General features: G+C 41.7%; 1 protein-coding gene across 5 annotated transcripts in view; it reads right to left on the bottom strand.

Annotated features, from left to right (window-relative positions):
- Nucleotides 1–22,325, bottom strand: part of BCAR3 (BCAR3 adaptor protein, NSP family member) — a 314,683-nt gene that overhangs the window by 119,648 nt on the left and 172,710 nt on the right. For 4 of the 5 annotated variants that reach the window (XM_078155007.1, XM_078155008.1, XM_020971978.2 and 1 more), the window contains one exon: nt 12,639–12,678. In XM_078155007.1, the coding sequence (XP_078011133.1) occupies nt 12,639–12,678 (40 nt within the window). Of the gene's footprint in view, nt 1–3,881; nt 4,372–12,638; nt 12,679–22,325 lie in introns of those variants that run through there. The other variant, XM_078155010.1, reaches the window with a different exon arrangement.

Below are 22,325 nucleotides of genomic sequence, written 5' to 3'. Positions count from 1 at the left end.
ATGATTTTATTTAGTCTGACAAGTGGTTTTGGCAAGAAGCCACCGAGGAGCTAAGGAGAGACAAGGACCTGCATTCTGGGATGACATTTTCCCCTCGGCTAACTGGCTGTTGAGATACCAGGCCTTTGTGAAGTGAGCTGATACAGATGATGAAATGCTATTTTCTACTTTCAGCAGAATTGATAAAAATCACCACTAGGCTGCTATCCCTTCCCCCACTTTAAAAAAAAAAACAACAACTCTACATTCTCTTTGTCCTTACTGAATCTGCTTTATTCAAAACTTTTTCTTTTCTTTTTTTTAAATAATGGCCATTGGGTGGGGAGGTATTACTAAGAAAAATAATGGAAGTCCTACATTTTTCCTCCAGGAAGTCCTGATTATTTCTGACACCAGAAAGGATGACTAATCTCCTCACTGAATGCTTTCTCATATGATAATGATTGCAACTGACTTATGTATAGAGGTTTCTTCATCTGTAAAATGAGGGAGTTGGCCTTTCACTCATCAAATGGGCCAGCAGAGTAGAATTCTATGTTGGTGGGATGGTGGGGAAAGAGGCATTCTGCTTACATTACTTTGTTGGTGGAACAAAACATAGGGAACAAGCTTTTGGGAGAGCAAAATGACAACCTATGGCAGGAGTCACAGAAATCCTGGACCCCAAAGCCCCACTATCAGAGCTGTGTCCTAAGGATGCCACTAAGGGAGAATGGAGGAGACAGGGAGAAGACCTATCTGCATGGAAATATTCATAGGTGCCTCACTTGGAATAGCCATAAACTGGAAACAACCTCTATGCTCAACAGTTAAGGAGCCGTGGAATAAGCTATGGCAGATTAACGTAATGGAATAATGTTGTTCCCTTAAAAGAGATTAATAAGAATACAAAGAAATATGAAAAGATAATGTAAAGATAGCAGAATTAGGACAGTGCATATAGAGATAGTTTAAGCCAGTAAAAATAGCAAAAAAACCGTTTATAAATACACAAACAGAAGGAAGATAAGAAAGGGAAATGTTACATTACATTTTTCTGTCATAAGCTCACTTTTTAAATAATTTAGGTTCCTGAATTCTATTGGAAGTTTTAGTCCATGTTCTATTTGTTTACATTAGTGTTTATGATAAACTTACCAGTCTACTTAAATAAAAATAAAACGAGGAAGTTGTATGGCATCAACTCAAAAAGTCTCTTCCAGCTCTGACATTTTATGACACTAGGAGTTGTCTTATGTCCATTACTCACTACCCATGTTCTATCAATCCATCAAGAAGTATTTATTAAATACCTACTGTGTTCCAGGAACATAGTAGTTCTAGGTGCTAAGGACATAAGGACAATGAATGAAAGAATCCCTACTCTAAACGAATTTACAGTCTAATTGGACGAGAAGTATATATAAAAATATGCAGCATAAAGTTAATAAATACAAATATATACAAGATGCTTCCTTCCTTCAAGGATCCATGATAGGTGCTCCAAAACATGGACTTAGAAACTACCCTTATAGGACCTATGGTCTAGATTCATCCTAAATCTTCCTGAGGACACACTCAAATGATCACTTAAGTAAACAGAGAAACCAAAGTGCTGGGCATCATCTGTGAGCTAGACGGAATGAAACGTACCCTACTTTAGTACATAGGTATCTACGTGTAAATGGTGATACACAGCTCTGATCACTACCCTTCAAGAAAGGTACGCGATAAAAGCTACAGAAGGTCCAGCAATCATCAACTAAGAAAACCAAGGAGATGGAAGGTAATGATGGATCAAAACAACTGGGATGCTTCAGTCTAGAAAGATGAAGGGTCAGGGATGAAAGAGAATAGGTGGGAGATGATAGAAGCTGACCAAATTACCAAAGGTAACAAAATAGGACAAACACAGATTTATTGGCCCAATTCCCAGCACAACTGAAGTAGGAGGCACTGTCTTGAAGTTTGAGGAAAAAAAATAATACAAAAAGGAAGTGCGACTTTAGATCTCAAATAGGAAATACTTAGAATGTACTATCGTAAGTGATTGGTAAAGGCTAAAAATCGCTCAAGAAGGACTTTAATAAATTCACAGACAACAAATTTAGTTGCTGGTGAATTGGGCTACATCCTTAACCTTTTGAAGAGATAACAACTGATGCTTTAAGGTTAGCAACAAGCTCTGAAACTCACACATTGTAATATCCTCTGTTCCTCTGGGCCCTCCATCTGATGGGCTGGCTCCCCTCAGAACCTTTATTCGTGGAGAGGGCCCAGGCCAGCCATGTTTTATTCCTTCAGATTATCTCTCCCAGCCTCCCATCTCCAACTGAGTTCCTTCTGTCCCAATCTTTCAGCTTCCTTTTGTGTGACATCTTCCTCTAAATGGTAAGATCCTTGAGGGTAGGGACTATCTTTTGACTCATTTTGCATCCCCAATGCATAGCAGAGTGCCTAGTGATTAATAAATGTTTATTGATTGGTTAGCCCACACTAAGTGCTTAATAAATGTTTGTTAACTGACTGTCTCTGCCAATATTATGTCATTTGAGCCTCATAACAGTCTTCGAGGGAGCTACTGCAGGCATTATTATTTTCACTTCACAGGTGAGGAAACAGAGAGGTTAAGTAACTTGCCCATGGTCATACAGCTAGTAAGTGCTGGAGGCCAGATGTAAGGTCAGGTCTTCCTTGACTTAAGTCTAGAACACTTCTCCCTCCCCCCCATTTTCTCTCTATACTGGCGATAGGATGGATAGCAACTATAACAATTCTTCCAAAATGTCCTAAGGTCATTGATTTAGAAGGAACCTTAGAAATCATAGTCCAATCTCTCATTTTACAGATGAGGAAACTGAGACCCAGAGCATTTAAGTAACTTACCTAAGTACACCCTTATCAAGAGCTAGTTAAACCCTCCTAGGATTTGAAAGCAGGTCCTTTGACTCCAAAAAACCCAATGCTCTGTCAAAACACATTGGCAAGCTTGGTTCTACCATCAGATACAAAATACTCAGGCCTAACTATTGCTATGAACCAGTATGGTAGTTCTCAGGTTCAGAGTTAACAAGAGTCAGCAGTTCTGTGTGTTATAACTGGAAGGGTTTCAAAGGACCACCCTCCCCCACCCCCAAAACATCTTCCTTAACAGACTGCTGTAGGGCATTGAATAACCAACATTTGGTATTCCCTATCTCTTCAGGGATAAAGAATTATGTTTGGACAAGGAGTTTCAAATGTTGTCTAGGAAGGGTTCTCAAAGTGTGGTCTGAGGACCCCAGTGGTGACAGACTGAATGCAGAAGCAGTTATGAGAATCCAGCTGTTTGCTATTAAGCCAGACATTAAAAAAGATTTGCAACAATATACAAAACAATGCCACTTTTCGTTATTTTTTGTTTTGAAAATATAGCTGTATTTTATAAAAATGTTTTATTCATGTCAACTATAATGAGTTTATTATTCTTGTTTTTAAATGAATAGTTAAAAAAACCTATCAGTTCTAATTTGTAATAAGATGAATGTCAATAGATATAATCTGCATTAAAAAAAATCTCTTTGGGGTCCTCAATAATTTTTAAGAGTGCAAAGGGCTCCATAGACCAAAAAGCTTGAGAACAGATGCTTTCAACCATTCTTACCTTTCTTGGTGGCAGCGAGGCAGCAAAGTGGAGGGAGCACTGGACCTGGAGTCAGGAAGACCTGAGTTCAAATCTAGCTCCAGACACTTATCTCTGTCTCAGTTCCTCATCTGTAAAATGAGGATAATAACAGCACCTACCTCCTATCTCACCTTGTCATGATGATCAATTGAGATAATATTTGTAAGGTACTTAGCACATACCTGGCACATAGTAGGGTCTACAAAAATATTTATTAATAATAATAATAATATCTTACCTAACAAAATGTTGGTAGAAGACATCAGGCTGGAGATGGCCATCACGCGATGCTGTCAATAATCCTAGAAGCCCATCTCTGGAGAGATGGCTCCGGAGAATGGAGAGCTCAAGTGCCTCAAAGACAGTATGTGCAGGGCATAGCCCATTACCAACCATGATGTGCACTCAGAAAGATGTTATCAAGGCCAGGTGTGGCCAGTCACGTAGTAAGAACGAGCGGCAATCGATGGACAGACAGACAGCCCCAGGGGCCTAGCAGGATCAGCACCAGTGCCCTGGTGAACCCACCATTGAGGTTATTTGGAAAGACGAAAACAAGACTCTCCCAGGATAAGAAAGTGTAGAAAGGTTTGACCTCAAATCTGGCGGAAGGAGCCCAGACAAATAAAAAATGAAATCAGGATCCCTCCCAGTATCAAGTTAACATGTTAGCACAAACAATTTATCAGATCAGCTAACCCTGTATATAGTGAGGTCCAAACAAGACTGGATACAGAAGAGATAAAGGGGTTTTTGGGGAGGGAGGGAGGGAGGGAGAAGGGTGGTGCACAGTGGGAAAGAGAAACCAAGAAAGTTCTGTAGGGAGTGATCAGCAACGGCCCGAAAGACAAACATTCCCTTACTTCACCATTTTGCCAAAGGCTATTCCTTTAAAAGGCATTTCCTCTTATTAAAAAAAAAATCTTTTGATTTCATCTACTAAGGTATGTGCTGTAAGCAGAGCAAAATACCAAGGCTTCATACCACTAGCCACAGTCACTAGTTACACAATGAATGGAGAGATGTAGTGACAAAGGCAAGAGGCATTTTGTTCTTCCAATCTGAAGGACAATAGGATCTTTTTTTTTTAATTTCCAGAGCAGTGGAAGGAATGTCATTATATTCAATTACAGAAAAGTAACCCATGCCCTAAATAACAATTTTTGGAAGAACAAAACTTTAAAAACTGAGAGATATCCATTTTTAGGGTTTTTTTATGGGGGGAGTCAGGGATGGATGGAGTGGACAAATGAAAGGGGAGAGGAATACCAAAAAAAGTCCCCCACCTCCAAAAGCAAGAGCCTAAAGAGCAAAAGGCCAAGGAATTTAGGTGACAAAATCCCCTACTCCACCAATAAAATCTAAATATCAAAATTCTACCACGAAGTCCGAAAATGCCAGCTGGAGGCAATAACCCTGAGAGGAATGCCTGGCAGAAACACACTGACAAGAATTCCAAATGGCTATGGGATTTCCCGAGCATCACGTGCGTCTCCTTTATTCTAAACTCTGAAGAGTCAGCGGTGGCTAAGCAACCAGGGAGCCTGTCCTTTCACGCCATATTAATGAGGCTTCAATACAAACTGCACAGCAGGTAAGAAGGAGGACAGAGAATACAAACTGGATTGAATTCAATTCTGCATTCATTCTCCACCGAGCTGTATCCTTTCCAAAACTCTGCTTTTCCACTCTCCCCTTAACGACCCCCATGTCCCATCCACCGCTAGACAGACTACTGGCTAGCAGGCCCGGTTTTGTCTCTTCCACTAGGCTGGAATGATTCATGAGACGGGCTTGGTCTCACACCAGTCCTTTTTGTATCTTGTGGAAACTATACTAAAAAGGGATTGGAAAAAATAATCTATGACCTCATCTCCATGGAGGACAGCATGCTTTTATAAAAGGGGCTGGGGTTCATGGCAGAGAACCTGAAACACACTGACCAGCTCACGTCCTTAATTTTAAGAGGATCAGAAATGCCAGTGTGCAAACTGGGACCATTTTGACCACTGCCTGGTTCGATATGAAACAATCCAATTAATTTTCACGATTTTCTCCTCTTGCAGCAGCAGGCAAGGATGAGGAGTGCAGAGGAAATTTGAGTGCAGAGGAAATTTGAACTGAACTCATAGCATAAAAATCACACCAGTTTGAAAAAGAAATGGCCTTAGAAATTATCAGTCAAGCATTTATTAAGTGTTATCATGTGCCAGGCATTAGGCTAAGTGCTAGGACACCTAAAATCTATTTACTTCTTTTTTATAAAGAGGCTATGATTTTATCATGCAGAACCTCACAATTCATTAAAGCAGAAGTTCCATGGATGGATTTCAGGTTTCACGATAGATTTCATGGATAGTTTCAATGAACTTGGATGTGAAAAAAAAATTATACCCTAATTTTCAATAACCTCTAATTGAAATTTAGCATTTTCTATCATTGCACATTTTTTAACAAGTTATTCTGAGGAGATCATAGGCTTCACCAGATTGCCAGAGGGATCTGAGATACAAAGTTAAGAATCCCTGAATTAAAGAGACCATTTTCAAGAAGCAAGTGGTTCAAGGTTCAACCATAGACCATCAACTTTACATAAAGAACAAAGATACTCAAGGAATATGGGAAAAAAAGAGTAAACTTCATTTAAACTGCAAGATTGGAAGGGGAGGAACAGGCCAGGTTGTGAAGGGCTTTAAAAGCCAAACAAAGGATTTTATATTTGATCCCAGATGCAATAGGGAGCCATGGGAGTTTATGGAGTAGGGGAATGACATTCAACCACCTTGATATGTTTCTCCTGCAAACAAAGCTATCTTGCAGAAAAGGTAGACAACCTAAAGTCCAGTCTTACCTAGCTAGCATTCATTACCCAACAATAAGGAGTTGTTCAATAAAACTTATCTTCTACAGAAATGACTATATATAATAGCTATATATATTTTATAGAAATTTGATAATGCTCTCACTATTCCAATGACCACAAGTTTTGGGGAATTTGTTTCAGTCTGAATGATGAAGTACGGTAGGGTCCCAAAAGGTATTTGAGGCAGTGCGACACAGTGGATAGAGAGCCAGCCTTGAAGCCAGCAAGACCTGGCTTCAGGTCTTGCCTCCAACACATACTGGCTGTGTGACCTGGAATATCTCACTTAATCTCAGTGCTCTAAGCAATTTTCTAGTCAAGTCAACAAACGTTTATTAAGCACTTATGCTGGGGATACAAAGAAAAGCAAACAAAGCCCCTACCCTCACAGAGCTTACATTCTAATGGGGAAAGCAACATGCAAAAATATCAACGTACTTACAAGACATATACCAGCCAAATGGGAAGTAATATCAGTCAGTCAACAAACATTTAGTAAGCACCTACTATGTGCCTGGCACCACACAAAACCCTGAGAGACAGCACTAGGGGGAGGGGGGAAGAGTGGGGAAGAAAGAGGTTAGGGAAAGACCAAGAAAGGCCTCTTGCCTAAAGCAGGATTTAAGCTGAGTCCTGAAGGAAGTCAGGAAAGCCAGAAGGCAAAGACACAGAGGAAGAGCATTCCAGGTATGGTATAATCAGTAAAGGCACAGAAATAGGAGATGGCCAGAGTGGACAGAGCACCAGTCATGGAGTCATGAAGACTCCTTTTTCCTGAGTTCAAATCCAACTTCAGACACTTACTAGCTGTGTGACCCTGGGCAAGTCACTTAACCCTATTTACCCCAGTTTCCTCATTTGTAAAATGAACTGGAGAAGGAAATGGCAAACTGCTCTAGTATCTTCGCCAAGAAAACCCCAACAGAGGTCATGAAGAGTTGGACATGACTGAAAAACGACTGAACAATAACAAAAAAACCCCCAAGAACAGTGACTCTAAATCAGAATGTCAAAAGGGAAGTAATATCTAATAAGACTAAAAGGGTAGGAAGAAACCAAGGTCTTTAAAGGCCAGACAGAGGGTTTCAGATTTGACTCTGAAGGTAGTAAAGAGTTCACCGGAATTTACAGAATAGAGGGGTGAAGTGGTCAGACCTACACTTTAAGAAGATCATTCTGGTAGCTGAGTGGAGGATGGCCAGGAGTAGGGATACCAATTAAGAAATTACTGCATTAGTCTATGCACAAGGCGATAAGAGCCTATACAAAGGTGGGAGCTATGCCAGGAGAGAGGAGGATGTATACAAAAGATATTGCAACACTAGATTCAACAGGACTCTGGCAATAGATTGGACATGTGGAGTAAATTCAAGGAAGGAGCTGAGGATGACCATCTGGAGAACAATTTGGAACAAGGCCCAAAAGGCTATAAAACTGTGCATACGCTTTGATCCAGCAATACCACTACTAGGTCTGTATCCCAAAGAGATTAAAAAAGGGAGGATGGGGAGAGAAGAACCTATTTATACAAAAATATAGCAGCTCTTTTTGTGGTGGCTAAGAATTAGAAATTGAGGGGATGCCCATCAATTAGGGAATGTGGTATATGATTGCAATGGAATTTTATTGTACAACAAGAAATGATGAGCAGTACGATTTCAGAAAAACCTGGGAAGACTTACATGAACTGATGCAGAGTAAAGTGAGAGAGAACCAGGAGAACATTGTACACAGTAACAGCAATGCTGTACAATGAACAACTGTGAATGACTTAGCTATTCTCAGCAGTACAATGATCCAAGACAATCCCAAAGGACTCACAATGAAAAATGCTACCCACTTCCAGAGAAAATACTGATGTCGTCTGAATACAGACCAAAGTATACTATCTCTCTCTCTTCCTTCCTTCTTTCTTTTTGCACTTTCTTGCACAAAATGACTAATATGGAAGTGTGTTTTGTATGATTGCACATTTTTTTTAAACCTATATCTGATTGCTTACCATCTCAGGGAGGGGTAGGGGAAGGAGGAAGTGAGGAATAGAACTTGGAACTCAAACCTTTAAAAAAAAAAGAATGTTAAAAATTGTTTTTACATGTAATTTGGAAAAAAGAAAATATTTTTATAAAAAAGAAGAAGGGGTCAGAATGGTAGGAGGAGAATCAGCAGAGAGTAATGTCATAAAAACCTAGAGAGAACACAGTATCCAGGAAAATAGGGTGATTAGGGGCAGCTAGGTGGCGCAGTGGATAGAGCACTGGCCTTGGAGTCAGGAAGACCTGAGTTCAAATGCCGCCTCAGACACATAACATTTACTAGCTGTGTGACCCTAGGCAAGTCACTTAACCCCACTGCCTAGCAAAAAAACAAACAAACAAAAAAGAAAATAGGGTCATTAACAGTGTCAAAGGCCCCAGAGGTCAAGACATATGAGGATTGAGAAAAGGCCATCAGATTTGGTAAATAAGAGATCATTGCCACTTTGGAGGGAGCTGTTTCCATTAAATGATGAGGGTGGAAGCCAGATTGCAGAAAGTACAGAAGAGAGTGAGAGGAGAGGAGATGGAGGCACTCACTGTAGTTGGCTTTCTTGAAGAGTTTTAGCCAGGAAAGGGAGGGGAGATATAGCATGGCGAGCTAGGTGGGGATAGATGGATCAAGGGATGGAGAGATAATAGGCAGCAGGGAAGTAACCAGTAGACCTGGAGAGACTGAAGATGACTGAGAAGGTGCAGATGATAGAGGCAGCAAGAACATGGGCTAGAATGGGGGCATCCAGAGGGGTGTGCCCTGGCAAAGGGAAGAGTCACTTTATTATCTGAGGCAGAGGGGAAGGAGGAGATAGTAGCAGATGCTAAGTGATGTGAGAAGGGGAAAAGGAATCTCTCGGTGAATAGCCTCCATTTTTCTCAAGGAAGGACAAATTTGAACTCAGGTATTCCTGACTCCAGGCCCACCACTCTAGACACTATACCACCTATCTGACTCCAAGCACAAACCATGTTAAAAATATAAAAATTTAATAAAAACTCTTAAAATGTAACCATTCTGCATCCTCTCTCTAGAATGGTGACTTAGGTTCTGCCAGTGAAGCCCTTATCTGCTGTGTACTGAACAAAGAATATGTGTTCTCTGGCATGGCCCAGGTGACATTTAGACCCTGCAGGGCACTGTTAAGAGGCCCCAAAGTCCAGAGGACCAAACTTGTCCCTCCTTCCCAGGACATGTCCTCATCTCCCCTGGACAGTATCACCCTCTCTTCAGGGATGGCATACTCCCTCTCCCTGGAGGGGGTGGGTAGTCAGCTGTCCCCCTCTTCCGGGGGGGGGAGTCAGCTGTCCCCTCCTGCAGAGTGCATTCATGGCCCTCCAATCCCCAGCCAGGATCAATGACTGAATGATGGCCAGCCTGAAGAGTCATGTAAGTGACACAGGACCCACTCAGGGCTCTAAAGCCAAGGCTTTAACAAAACCCTTCAGACACCACCACCAAGACCACCCTCTATCAGTCCATAAGCCATGGCCTTTGCCCTATAATAACTGCATTAGGTAAGATGCAAGAAATGAGAATTTTAAAAAACCCTACACAATTGTAATAAGCATCTCAATGTTTATGGGATGGGGAGGGCAATGTGGTATAGTGGAAAAAGCATTGGAATTTGAGGCCATGGGTTCAAACCCAGCCTCTGGGCTTACCTGCAAGACCTTAGGCAAATCACAATCTCCCTGAGTCTCTAGTTCCTTATGAAGGAGTTGTATTAGATGGCCTCCAAAGCCCTTCAAGCCCCAAATCTACAATCCCAGGTTCCATTCCAATAGGAGGATACCACGGTGTCTCAATCCAAGAGGACATTCTAGAGACAGTGAGGTGCTGCAGCAGATAGAATACTGGGCTTGGTGTCAGGAAGACCAGGGCTCAAAGCCAACCTAGGACACTTACTAGCTGTGTGACCCTGCCCAAGTTACTTAACTTTTAACTGCCTCAGTTTCCTCAGCTGCAACATAAGAATATAGTACCTAGCTTACAGGGTTGCTGGGAGAACCAAATGAAAGCACATATGTAAAAGCATTCTGCAAACCTTAAAGTTCTATTCATTTTTTTGGGGGGGGGGGAGAGGCAATGGGGTTAAGTAACTTGTCTACTTGTCTAGGGTCACATAGCTAGTAAATGTGTGAGGCTGGACTTGAACTCAGGTCCTCCTGACTCCAGGTCCGGCGCCACCTCGCTGCCCCTAAAAGTGCTATTTAAATGCTTGTTGTTGAGTCATTTCTGTTGCGTCTGACTCTTTGTGACCCCATTTGGGGTTTTCTTGGCAGAGATACTGCAGCTGTTTGCCATTTCCCTTTCCAGCTCATTTTACAAATGAGGAAACTGAGGCAAACAGGGCTAAGTGACTTAATTCAGGTCTTTTTGTCTTCCTGAGTTCAAATCCAGCCTTAGACACTAGTTGTATGACCTTGGGCAAGTCACTGAACCCTTGTTTGCCTCAGTTTCTTCATCTGTACAAATGAGCTGGAGAAAGAAATGGCAAACCACTCCAGTATCTCTGCCAAGAAAACCCCAAAAGGAGTCACGAAGGTTCAGACACAACTGAAAAACAACTGAAAAACAACAAAATTTCCTGATGCCAGGCCAGGCACTCTATCCATTGCATTACCAAGCTGCCCATACCAATGCCAGCTAGATATAAGATATTCCAAATAAACACAAAATTGCAGATTTAGAGCTAGAATTCTGTGACCAGAATCCATCTAGTGTGATTCCTCTTGTTTTAAAGAAGAGGAAACTGAGGACCGGGGACATTATGTGATTTGCCCAAAGTGGCACGAGCAGCAAGCATTGAAGCAGCAAGGAACCCAGATCCTCTGACTTTAGCTACAAGTGCTCCTCCCACGTCAGCATGCCTCCATGTAACCTAAGGGGAGTGGCACACAAAGACGTGGAGGACCAGCACAAATCAAACCCATAACAGAACTCATAAATCTAACACAAGTAACTTTCCATCATACTCATTAACGGAAGGAGACACTTCCTAGTCTTTCCCCAGGTATTCACTGATAGAAGAGCCACAGGAGAAGGAAAGGGGGAACTGGGTGGGTGGGGAAACAATGAAAAGAAAATACAACGGGTCTAGATCCCAAAATAAAATACATATGATTACAAAGGAAGCCAACCATAATGAAATACTTTCAGGAGATGATCAGACTGTGATCACCTAAAATCTACAAGATCTTAGTAACTACAGTAATTCCGAAGTAGTAATGAGCGCAAACAATATTACCAGCAATAACAATTAAATGAGAGGAAACTAGATGTGATTTCTATTGGTTACAAAATCACAAATATTGTTAATATTCCAGTGGTTCATTGCCTTCCTTCAAAATTGAAGGAAATGCTAAATGTAAGTTAGAGGTCAGTGAAGAAAATATGTAATTTTTTCCCCCACCAGTTCAGAGGCCCCCTCCCTAAAATCTATCCATGGACCCCACATTAGGAACCCTTGGTCTCAATAATCCACAAATGAAATAACTTGTCCTCAAATAATTAAAAAATGGAATGACATCCATTCTAAGGGGAATAAATACCTTTAATTCTGCTTACTTCAGTAGCTGCCTGTGTTTAGGTAGAAGCACGTGGAATATGTATAATTATAAACAGCCTGATTATATAACTTAAAGTTACCTATATCCTAGGAGGTGACACGCCTTAGTAATGGCAGGCCTCAAAAAAGAAAAAGAATGGAAAGAATCTTTCTGATGATAGGGACAATAATCACACAACAAATGTTAACCCCACTAGGGAGAAACTCATCACTCATCACTCATCCCCACCTCAAAATAAGAGACTCAGCAGCTCTGAAAGGACATCCATGCAATAGAACAGAAGAAAGCCCAAGCAATTCTCTTGAGCTTTTCTTCTGGGAAAAGAAAAGTCCCAAGGTGACATACGGGACTGGGAGAGGGCATGACCCATTACTCTAATAGATTTAAATCGCTATAATAGATTCAAATGGCAGAAACAGCTTCCTCTTCATCATCTGACTGGAGCATTAGTTAGTAACACTCACTTAGAAATGGAAACCCTGTGAGTCATGCCACACACATGATTTGGGTTATGACCACCATGACATACCTTCACATATTCCATCACCGGGTCCAGGAGATGAGGATCCCTGCAAAAGAAAAACATTAATGAGTATAATGCTTTCCCTTACTGAGGAAAATGTCAGGATTATTTTACACTTCTTGATTCACATCCACATCCAAAGAAAGTCACACAAACAGTCAAGCTTTCAGTAGACCTGTTCAATATATTTCCTGTCAAAAATAAGCAAAAAGCATTGATACTTCTGCAGCTAAATGAGAACTATATAGCTGCTTTTAAGCATAAAAAATTATAACTGAAGAGCTCAAGGCAACATATTCTGAAGAAGGTGTAGAATGCTAATTGTCCCTGGCTCTACCTCCAAGCTTTCGTATACATGGGATTGACTACATTTCTCAACCTACCCCCAATTTCCTGATCTCTAAAACAGAAATAATAGCATCATGTCTTTACTTCTTTCATAATGAGATGTAATGATCAATTCATCTAAAATTTTTATGTAACAAGGGCTGGGCTGGGCTTTGAGGTCAAGGAAGCTCAAATTATTGAAGTTAATTTTCTTAATTCTTCATTTCTTTTTTCATGGGCAGAAACAGCTGCAAATTGACCTCTCTCCAAATAACATTAAAAAGTTACCAATAATTAAATCACCAAGGGAACATTCAAATGATTTTAAAGTAATGAAAAGTGTGCCTTGTTAATGAGGCACAACTCAAGTAAAGAGATAGGCAAAACTCAGAATAATTGAATGGACCTTAAAAAGGAGAGCTGGCAGTGATCTTAATGGAAAGAACAAAAGAGCATTCTGTGAAAAGGTTCTTCGGTTTGCTTTCAGTATTGGCTTCCCTCTTTACTGCACATTAGGTTTTTTTTTTTTACTGTGATTGCCAGCTCATATTTTTGGATTTCTGCCCTACCCCCAATTAAACCATCTATTTTTAATGGTACTTCCCTTTTCCTGAGTAGACCAGAAGCTTCCTCGAACTGTGGGAAGACAGAAAATTGCCAGAAGATGCATTTTCCACTTTTGTGCGTGCAGATGGCTTGCAGTCCCAGAGGCTGGGGTCAACAACCTCTGTGGTCATAAATGTCATTAGCGACCGGTAGGTGCTGCTAGCAGGACATTGGTGGGAAAGAAGCACAACACAAACCACATGCAAGTCCTTCTGTGATAGGATTAGTATCTACCAGGGTTCCCTACTCCATCACAAGGCAAGGAAGCTCTCCCTAACTTGATTGGTCAACAGGGTTGACAGCTTCCTGGTGACCTTAGGGCATGTTGAATTAATTCTGATCACCTGGATCCATAAATACAAAGTCTGAGCTCTTCTCACTAGGTAGGATACACCAATCTCCCCCACCCAATCTCAATACCCCCAGTCACCATATCCTGCCCTGTACTGAAAGGAAGGGGGCCATGTAATAATAATAATAACCATTAGGGGGCAGCTAGATGGCAAAATGGATAGAGCTCAGGCCTTGGAGTTCGGAAGACCTGAGTTCAAATCCAGCCTCAGACACTTGACGCTTACTAGCTGCGTCACCCTGGGCAAGTCACTTAACCCCGATTGCCTCACCAATAATAATAATAATAATAATAATAACAACAGTTAGCATTTACATAGTACTTTAAGATTTGCAAATTGCTTTACTAATATTATCTCTTTTGATCTTCACAACAGCCCTGGGAAGTAAAAATGATAATAATGATGATGATGGTGATGGCTTACATTTATATAGTGCTTACCATGTATCAGGCACTATGCAAAGAACTTTACAAATATTATGTCATTTGATCCCACAACAACCCCGGGAGGTAGGTGCTACCATTGCCCCAATTTTACAGGTGAAGAAATTGAGGCAGAGGTTAAATGACTCGCCCAGAGTCAAACAGCTAATAATTGTCTGAGGCAAGATTTGAATTCAGTTTCCTCTCAACTCTAGGCCTGGTGCTCTATCCAGAAGTAGGTACTATTATTATCTCCATTTCACAGATGAGGAAACCGAGACTGAGAGAGGTTAAATGATTGCCCAGGCTAGCACAGTTAACAGATGTCTGAGGCTAGATTCATCCTTAGGCCTGCCTGAATCCAAGTCTTTAACTCTGTCCACTGGGCCAATTCTACCAGAGCCAAGGGCTATAACCTTGTTATCCTTTCCATACCCCGACTAACCAAACCTCCTTTCATTGTTGAGGGACCAATAGTTGTCTCATTTCATTCTAATATCAGACCTAAACCACCCGAGGGCCGGCCCCAAGAGCTCTCCCAGCTCCGAAGTTAGGCCGCTGCTCTCATTCGGTATTTATGGCTGTGTAGCTTTTCATTTCCACATGCCTCACTTTCCTGCGCCCATGCCAGTGAGACAGACTGTAGACTCCTTGAGAACGTGGATCATTTCCTGTTTTTTCTTTGTGTCTCCCACACTGCCCAGAAGTGCCTTGAACACAGCAGCCTTTGTGCATGAAATATTGGTTGATGGATGGATGGTTAATTGAATTGAGGGGAAATAAGACAAAAAAAGGAAAAGAAAAGAAAAGGTGTAACAAGAGAGAAGGAAGAAAGAGAATAAAGAAAAAAAGGTGAATGCAAATCGAGAGTGAGGACTGATGGAGGGCCAATAACAATTAGTATCTAGGCCCTATCTTGTTTACCTTTCTCCTTGGATCTCAATCAATCAGCAAGCATTTAAGTTCATACTCTGTGCCAGGCAATGAAAAAATAAGGCATTCCCCTGTTGTCAAAAAGTTTATATTCTACTAGCACGATACAATAGGTTTGACTTTGGAGTCAGAAGATCTTGGGTCAAATTCTGGACTCTGCTACTAATTACATGAATGACCTCGGGCAAACAGCTTTATGGATCTGCTTGTGCCTTCATTTCTTCATCTGTAAAATGAGGGAATGGGATTAGTGATCTCTGAGATTACTTCCAGCTCCCTGTCAACAATCCTATGATCCCATGATTGAAGCAGGGCTGGTGGGGAAGGAGGAAGACTAAGAACTGGAAAATCAGGAAAGGCCACTTAAAGGAAGTAGGCATGTACACTAAGCCTTGAAGGAAGCTGGAGGTTCCAAGAGGAAAAGTCTAGGAGGAAGAGCCTTTTAATCCTGTGGTATAGGCTATGCAAAGGTCTGGAGGCAAGAGACAGAATATTGTGTACAAGGAACAGCGAGTTTGGCAGCAGGGTAGAGTGTTAGGGGGAGTAATGTGTCATCAGCCTGGAAAAGTGGGATAAAATCCATTCTGAAGGGATTTAAATGTCCAACAGGTAAGTCTGTATTTTATCTTTGATGCCCAGGGAGCCCCTGGAGCCATTTGAGGAAGGAAATGACATGGTAAAACCGGTACTTTAGGAATATAAATCTGGTAGCTGGGTAGAAAAAGATTTGGAGGCAGGAATAACTAGAGGTGGGAGCCAAATGTGTGTACAAATCTAAGAATAAGGGCACAAATTATATTGACAAATTTAGGCCTAAGGAGCTTAACTCCTTGGTTTAATAATAATAATGAGTAATAATGATAATGATAATGACTAACATGTACATAGCACTTGAGACCGCGAGGTGGCACAGTGGACATGGCACAGGGCCTAGAGTCAGAAGTTCATCCTCCTGAGCTCAAATCTGGCCTCAGACGCTTACTAGCTGTGTGACCCTAGGCAAGTCACTTAACTGTTTGCCTCAGTTTCCTCATTTGTAAAATGAGCAGGAGAAGGAAATCACAAACCACTCTAATATCTTTGCCAAAAAAACCCCAAATGGGGTCACCAAGAGTCAGACACAACAAAAAAACAACAAAATATAGCACTGACTACGTGTCAGGCACTGTGCTAAGCACTTTCTGATTGTTATCTTATTTGATCCTTAAGACAATGCTAGAATAAGGAGGGGAGTAGGTGCCATTTTACAGATGAAGAAACTGAGGCAAACAAGGGTTAAGTGGCTTGTCCAGGGTCACACAGCTATTAACTATCTGAGGCTAGATTTGAACTCAGGTCTGCAGAGTGCCACCTAGCTCTTTAAAAAAAAAAAGGAGGCAAGAAAACATGAATTTATTAAGCATCTATTATGTGCTAAGTGCTTTATAAATATTATGTCATTTGGCCCTAACAGCAACCCTGGGAAGTCAGATGAGGAAACAGAAACGGAGGCAAACAGAGGTTAAGTAACTTGCCCAGGGTCACACATCTGGTAAATAGATAAGGCTGCATTTGAACTCAGGTCTTCTTGACTCCAGGTTCTTTCGCCCCATCCCCCCCTCTTTCCGCTGCGCCACCTAGCTGCCGTATACCCAAAGCATATCTATGCTCCCTAACTTTCCTATTTCTTTTGAAGGCATCATCAAATGACCATCAGCTCCGTGCTCCCCCTCACTGCCACTTTCTAAATCAGGTACCGTGGCCTGTGGAGTCTGCCTCCACATTTCCTAGGTCTGTCCCCTCTTTCCACTCAAGCAGCCTCCTCACAGACTCCTAACTGGCCTCTCTGTCTCTAGTCTTTCCCCTCACTAGTGCCTCCTTGACAAAGCTGCCAAATTGATATTCTTTAAGCACAAGTCATCCCCTGCTCAAGAAGTTTCGATAGCTCCTTACTGCCTCTAAGATAAAGAACAAAGTCTTGTTTGGCAGTGAAATCCCTTGATAATCTTATTCCTGATCTTATTGCTTCTTTCTAGTATCATTTCACATTGCTTCCCTTCCCCCCCCAAAAAAAAACTGGCCTACTGGCTGTTCCCTGGACCCTTTGCATAACAATGTACAGTATAATTCCCATAGTGTATTCCAAACACCGAGTGTCTTCCTATGCTCACATTTAAACCTTGTAACCCCATGCAGTAGAAAGTCTAAGTATTATCTTCATTTTTTACAGTTGATGAAACTGAGAATCAATCAAACTTGCCCAAGGTCACACTGTCAATAAGGGCAAAAATGGGACTCCAAATCCAATGCTCTTACAGTCACACTATGTGCCAGGAGCTGGGGATACAGCTCCTACCAGCCAAGAGCTTGGTTTCCAAATTGGACTCCAGAGGTCATCTAAAGGGTTCTTTCTTTGGGAGAAGGAATCATTCCAAGAGGAATTGATGCTAGTCCTCAGGAAAGCTGCTATTTTTCATTGAGGGTTCATTTGAGAACAACAGAAGGGCTAAACCTGGGGCCTTGAAGGCCTCTGCAGTACCTGCAAGAGTGACCTATGAATCCCTGGTAGTTTCTTTGAAAAGGTTATTGCAGACTTTAGGTAACCCCCAAGATCCCCAAGACTTTATTCCACAGCTCAACAAATGCCTAGGATGATGGTGTGGAGAGAAAACAGGAAGGGAAGGGGGAGCTAGCAGAGCAAATTTGTATCACTGTAATTAATCAGTGTTATAATCAAACAAATGGGGAAAGCCATAGTCCGTAACTACGACTTCATCTCCTGGGTTTAGACGACAAGTAGGGTTACTTCATTGGTCAAGCTGATCTTCTATGACTATAGTTATCCCTTCCACATGGGGAGTGAAGGGGTAGAGGGGTGGTGGTGTTTGGAGGCTCAGGGCCCCTCGAGCTGGAAAATCTGCATAAAATTTTTTGGTCCTTTCGCACCAGAGAAGTCTGAATTTTTTCTTTTATGGGGTGTTTACAGTACCTTATTATAAAATTTGGGTTATGCATTTCTGAGTTTCTGAACTTTTTCTGTGCCATCTGTGTGTTGCCTGAGACTTCTGCAAAACTCTCCAAAAATTCCCATTTCATTATTTATTCTGACCCTCGATATACCCAAACTGGGCTGGTGAAAGGTAACTGTATTAAAGTCGAGGACATGGAAGGGATAAGTGTACCATATATAACCTAAGAGAGCTGCCTGAGGACATTGAGAATGAAAGTGACTTGCCCAGGGCCACACAGCTGGCATTTCACAGAAGGAAGAAGGACTTGGCTTCAAGCAACCTGACTTTAAGGCACACCGTCTCTGCCCACTATGCCATGTTCTCTTCTAAAATAAAAACTTTTTTAATCTTCAGGAGAGAGGAAGGAGTCACAAAACAAAGAATGCTCCCAAATCACAAAGTTTAGAGAGCTCGCTTATAACCAGTTAAGCTAGCTTTATTTGAGTCTGGGTTGAAAAGATAAAACCATCTCTGTTCTATTCTTCACTGGAGGTTAGTCATACAAAAAAACCAAAATCTTGTCCTATAGAATCCTCCATCTCCTATGAAAGAGTTATCTAATTAACCCCAAGAGACAAGCCAATAAACAGTCCCTGAAGCAGGGATTTACAGTCTCTGAAAGTAACCTTGGAAAATAAAACAGTGTAGCCACACAAAGGTTTTGCACTTAAGCCAATAACAAACCCCGACGCCTATGAATAAAGTTGCTAATGAGGACGTGAGTCTTTATTCCCAAAGGTTTGGAGGCTACCCATAAGAGGAAGTATTGTCAGATGGACAGACTAGGCCTGTAAGGAGCAAGCCGCAGACAAAGCAGGAGTGAAATCCTGTTCCCCAGGCCTGTACATACCACTATGTAAGCATTTCAGAAGAAAATTAATTGTCAAATTGGGCAGCAGGGGCCCAAGAAGAATTTCTGCCAAATACTCAAGGCTGAGCAGGCAGATAAGCAGAGGGCAGGAACAGCCAACGGGGAATTGAAGGTTTTAGTCTCCACACAAAGCAAAACAACAATGGCAAAGCAGCTATTTTATAAGACTGGGATAATCAAGAGGTCCTTTTTGGAGGACTCCCTAAAACCTTGGAAATAGAGCAGCAAGGTGGTACAGTGGATAGAGCAACAGGCCTGGAGTCACTAAGACTTGAGTTTCAAATCCGGCCTCAGACACTTACTAGCTGTGTGACCCTGGACAAATCACTTCACTCTGTTTGCCTCAGTTTCCTCACCCGTAAAATGACCTGGAGAAGGAAATGGCCAACCATTCCAGTGTCTTTGCCAAGAAAACCCCAAATGGGGTCACAAAGAGTCAGATGTGACTGAAAAATGACTGAACAACAATAAAACCTTGGGAAGCCAAGAATCTGTGTACATTGTTATCATTCTAACATACCAAGGGCATCATTTGAAATAGAATGTTTTTCCTTACAATGATTTAACATTTTAATTTTCAGACTTCATCTAGGCAGGATAAAAATGAGGTGTGAGGGGCAGCTAGGTGGTGCAGTGGATAGAGCACTAGCCCTGGAGTCAGGAGGACCTGAGTTCAGATTTGACCTCAGACACATAACACTCACTAGCTGTGTGACCCTGGGCAAGTCACTTAACCCCAATTGCCTCATCAAAAAGCCAAAAAAAAAAAAGATGTGTGAGAGGCAGGATGGCATCATTTATAAAGACTACTCTGGGGTCAGAAAGTTATGGGTTCAAGTTCCTAGTCCTGTTTCTGAACCAGATTAGCTTGTGTGACCACTCAGGGCCCCCAGCCAACTCTCTAAGACTAAAAGTCGCAGAGGAGTTGCTGATTCTACATTTGTTGAGAAAGTTTTCACCTACGAAATTATAGTCTGAACCTCTACCCAACACCTCATACTCCCCACCGCACCTCCCCACTGAACCTCCCCACCCAAAAAAACCCTGTAAAGCAGTTAATATATACAACTTCATCTTCTTTTGACCAACACTGGGGAGTGTTGAAAAATGTAATTCTAGTTCTTAAAGTACTGCATAAATGTTAGTTGTTACTGTTACTTCAACAAAAAAAATCATTTCTATAACAGTAGCTAACATTTACTAGCATTCAAAGGTTTGCAAAAAACTTTACCCATATTGTTTCACTTGATGTTCATGATAGCACTATTATTATCTTCATTTTACAGATGAGGAAACTGAGGCTGAGAAGTTCAGTGGTTTGGGGGCGGGGGTGATGGGCAGCCTTCTGCAGACTTAATAACCATGCACAGGTAGGTACCTCCTAATCTTCCCCCTGCCCAATCTTGCTTCTCAGCTCCCCCTTTATGTGTGGTCTGTTCCTCATTAGAATGGAAGGTGGGGACTCTCTTCCTTTTTGGCCTGTATTTATGTTCCCAGACTTTACTTGGCACAAAAGCTGCCCAGGTAAATTACAGTTCTTAACAAATTGTTATTTGTTGTTGTTTGTTCTTGCCTGGGAAAGTGATGTTGTGACTTGCAAGTGAATTGGATTTAAGTGAGGCAGGGGGCCCAGCAAAGTCACCAGCCTCACCTTCTCCTCTAGAGCCATCTGGGTCCAGTGGCAAGATACAGATCAGGACAACTAGAGATGACCCAGGGCCGCAGTGAGACCTTGGCCTTGGTTTGCTGACTGAACAGTCCATTTGTCTAGTCACCAGCATGTCTAGCTCTCCTCCACCTCCACTTTTTACAAAGCCTAGTTTCCTTCAAAATTCTACTCAAGTGCCAATTTCCTGATTCCCCCAACTGCCCATGCTCTCTCCTCCCCCAAGAAAAGTTTACTTTGCATTAACTGTACATACTTACCTATGAACCTGTTATCTTTCCCAATATACTGTAAGCTGCTGTAGACCAGAGGCTACTTAATTTTTGTCTCAGTATCACGGCTAGCACAGTGAGCAGCACATAGATGATATTGAATAAATGCTTGCTGATTGCCATATCTTATACAAAATATCCCAAAATTCCCAGTGCAGACTTAAGTTTTAACAGTTTGTTATTGTTCAGTTGTATCAGAATCTTCATGACTCCACTTGCGGTTTTCTTCACAAAGATACAGGAGTGGTTTGCTATTTCCTCCTCCAGATGAGGAAACTGAGGCAAATAGGGTTAAGAGAGTCACACAGCTAGTAAGTGTCGGAGGCAGGATCTGAACTCAGGTTTTCCTGACTCTAGGCCAGGTACTCCACTTAGCTGCCTACTAGACCACCTAGCTTCCTTTTAATTGCTTAAGCTTGTGCTAAAACTCTTGGCACACTCTAGATTCCAGAAGGTCTCTCTCTCCCTCTTACCAAGAGATATGGATAATAAGGGTTTACTCATTTCAAATTGGCAGGTATTTTGGTAGTGGGAGGGAGAGAGTAGTGACCTCATTTTGATTTTTTTTTCACTAAGGCATAATTTTTAAAAATATCTCCTATAACTAACGCAGATAACTACGCATGCTGTCCCAAAAGTCTTAGTGCATCTTAAAGCTTGTGTAAAGTTTTAAAACTACACTAAGACTTTTGGGACATCTCCTTATATCAATAGATTCATAATAAATCCACCAAATGGCTAACTTGAAAGTAGTGTTCTTATTGCTTAGGCTTCATTCAATTCAATTCAACAAGCAATTATTAAAGACCTGCATTAAGCTAGGCACAGTGCTAGGTGCTGGGGAGGGACACGAGGGCAAAAATGGAAGTTACTAGTCTCAAGGAGTTTATGTTCCCTTACACACACACACACACACACACACACACACACACACACACTCTACCTGGAGCTACAAAAAACAAAAGTCCCTGCCCTCAAAGAGCTTACTCTCTCCTGGAGAGAGAAACAACTCAACTCCAGGGAAGGAGGGAGGGAGGGCCAGTAAAGACCCAATGCAGGACCAGACAAGAGAAGGCAGGTAGGGATACCAAAATGGGGAATGGGAGGGGAGGGGAGGTTGATTAGATAAAGATTGGTTAGAATTAGCACATTGTTTTCTACAAATAGATGAAAGGTTTGGTCTTCAGAATACAAACAGTTAGTTAAGCACTCGATAAACAGATAGTGTTATAGGGCCCCAGGGGGAGGTACAA

This window comes from Phascolarctos cinereus, unplaced genomic scaffold, assembly GCF_003287225.1.
Source record: "Phascolarctos cinereus isolate Bilbo 61053 unplaced genomic scaffold, phaCin_HiC Scaffold_5;HRSCAF=322, whole genome shotgun sequence".
Taxonomy (NCBI): Eukaryota; Metazoa; Chordata; class Mammalia; order Diprotodontia; family Phascolarctidae; genus Phascolarctos; species Phascolarctos cinereus.
The sequence above is the reverse complement of the archived record's forward strand: the minus strand, read 5'-3'. Positions and strand labels throughout refer to the sequence as shown.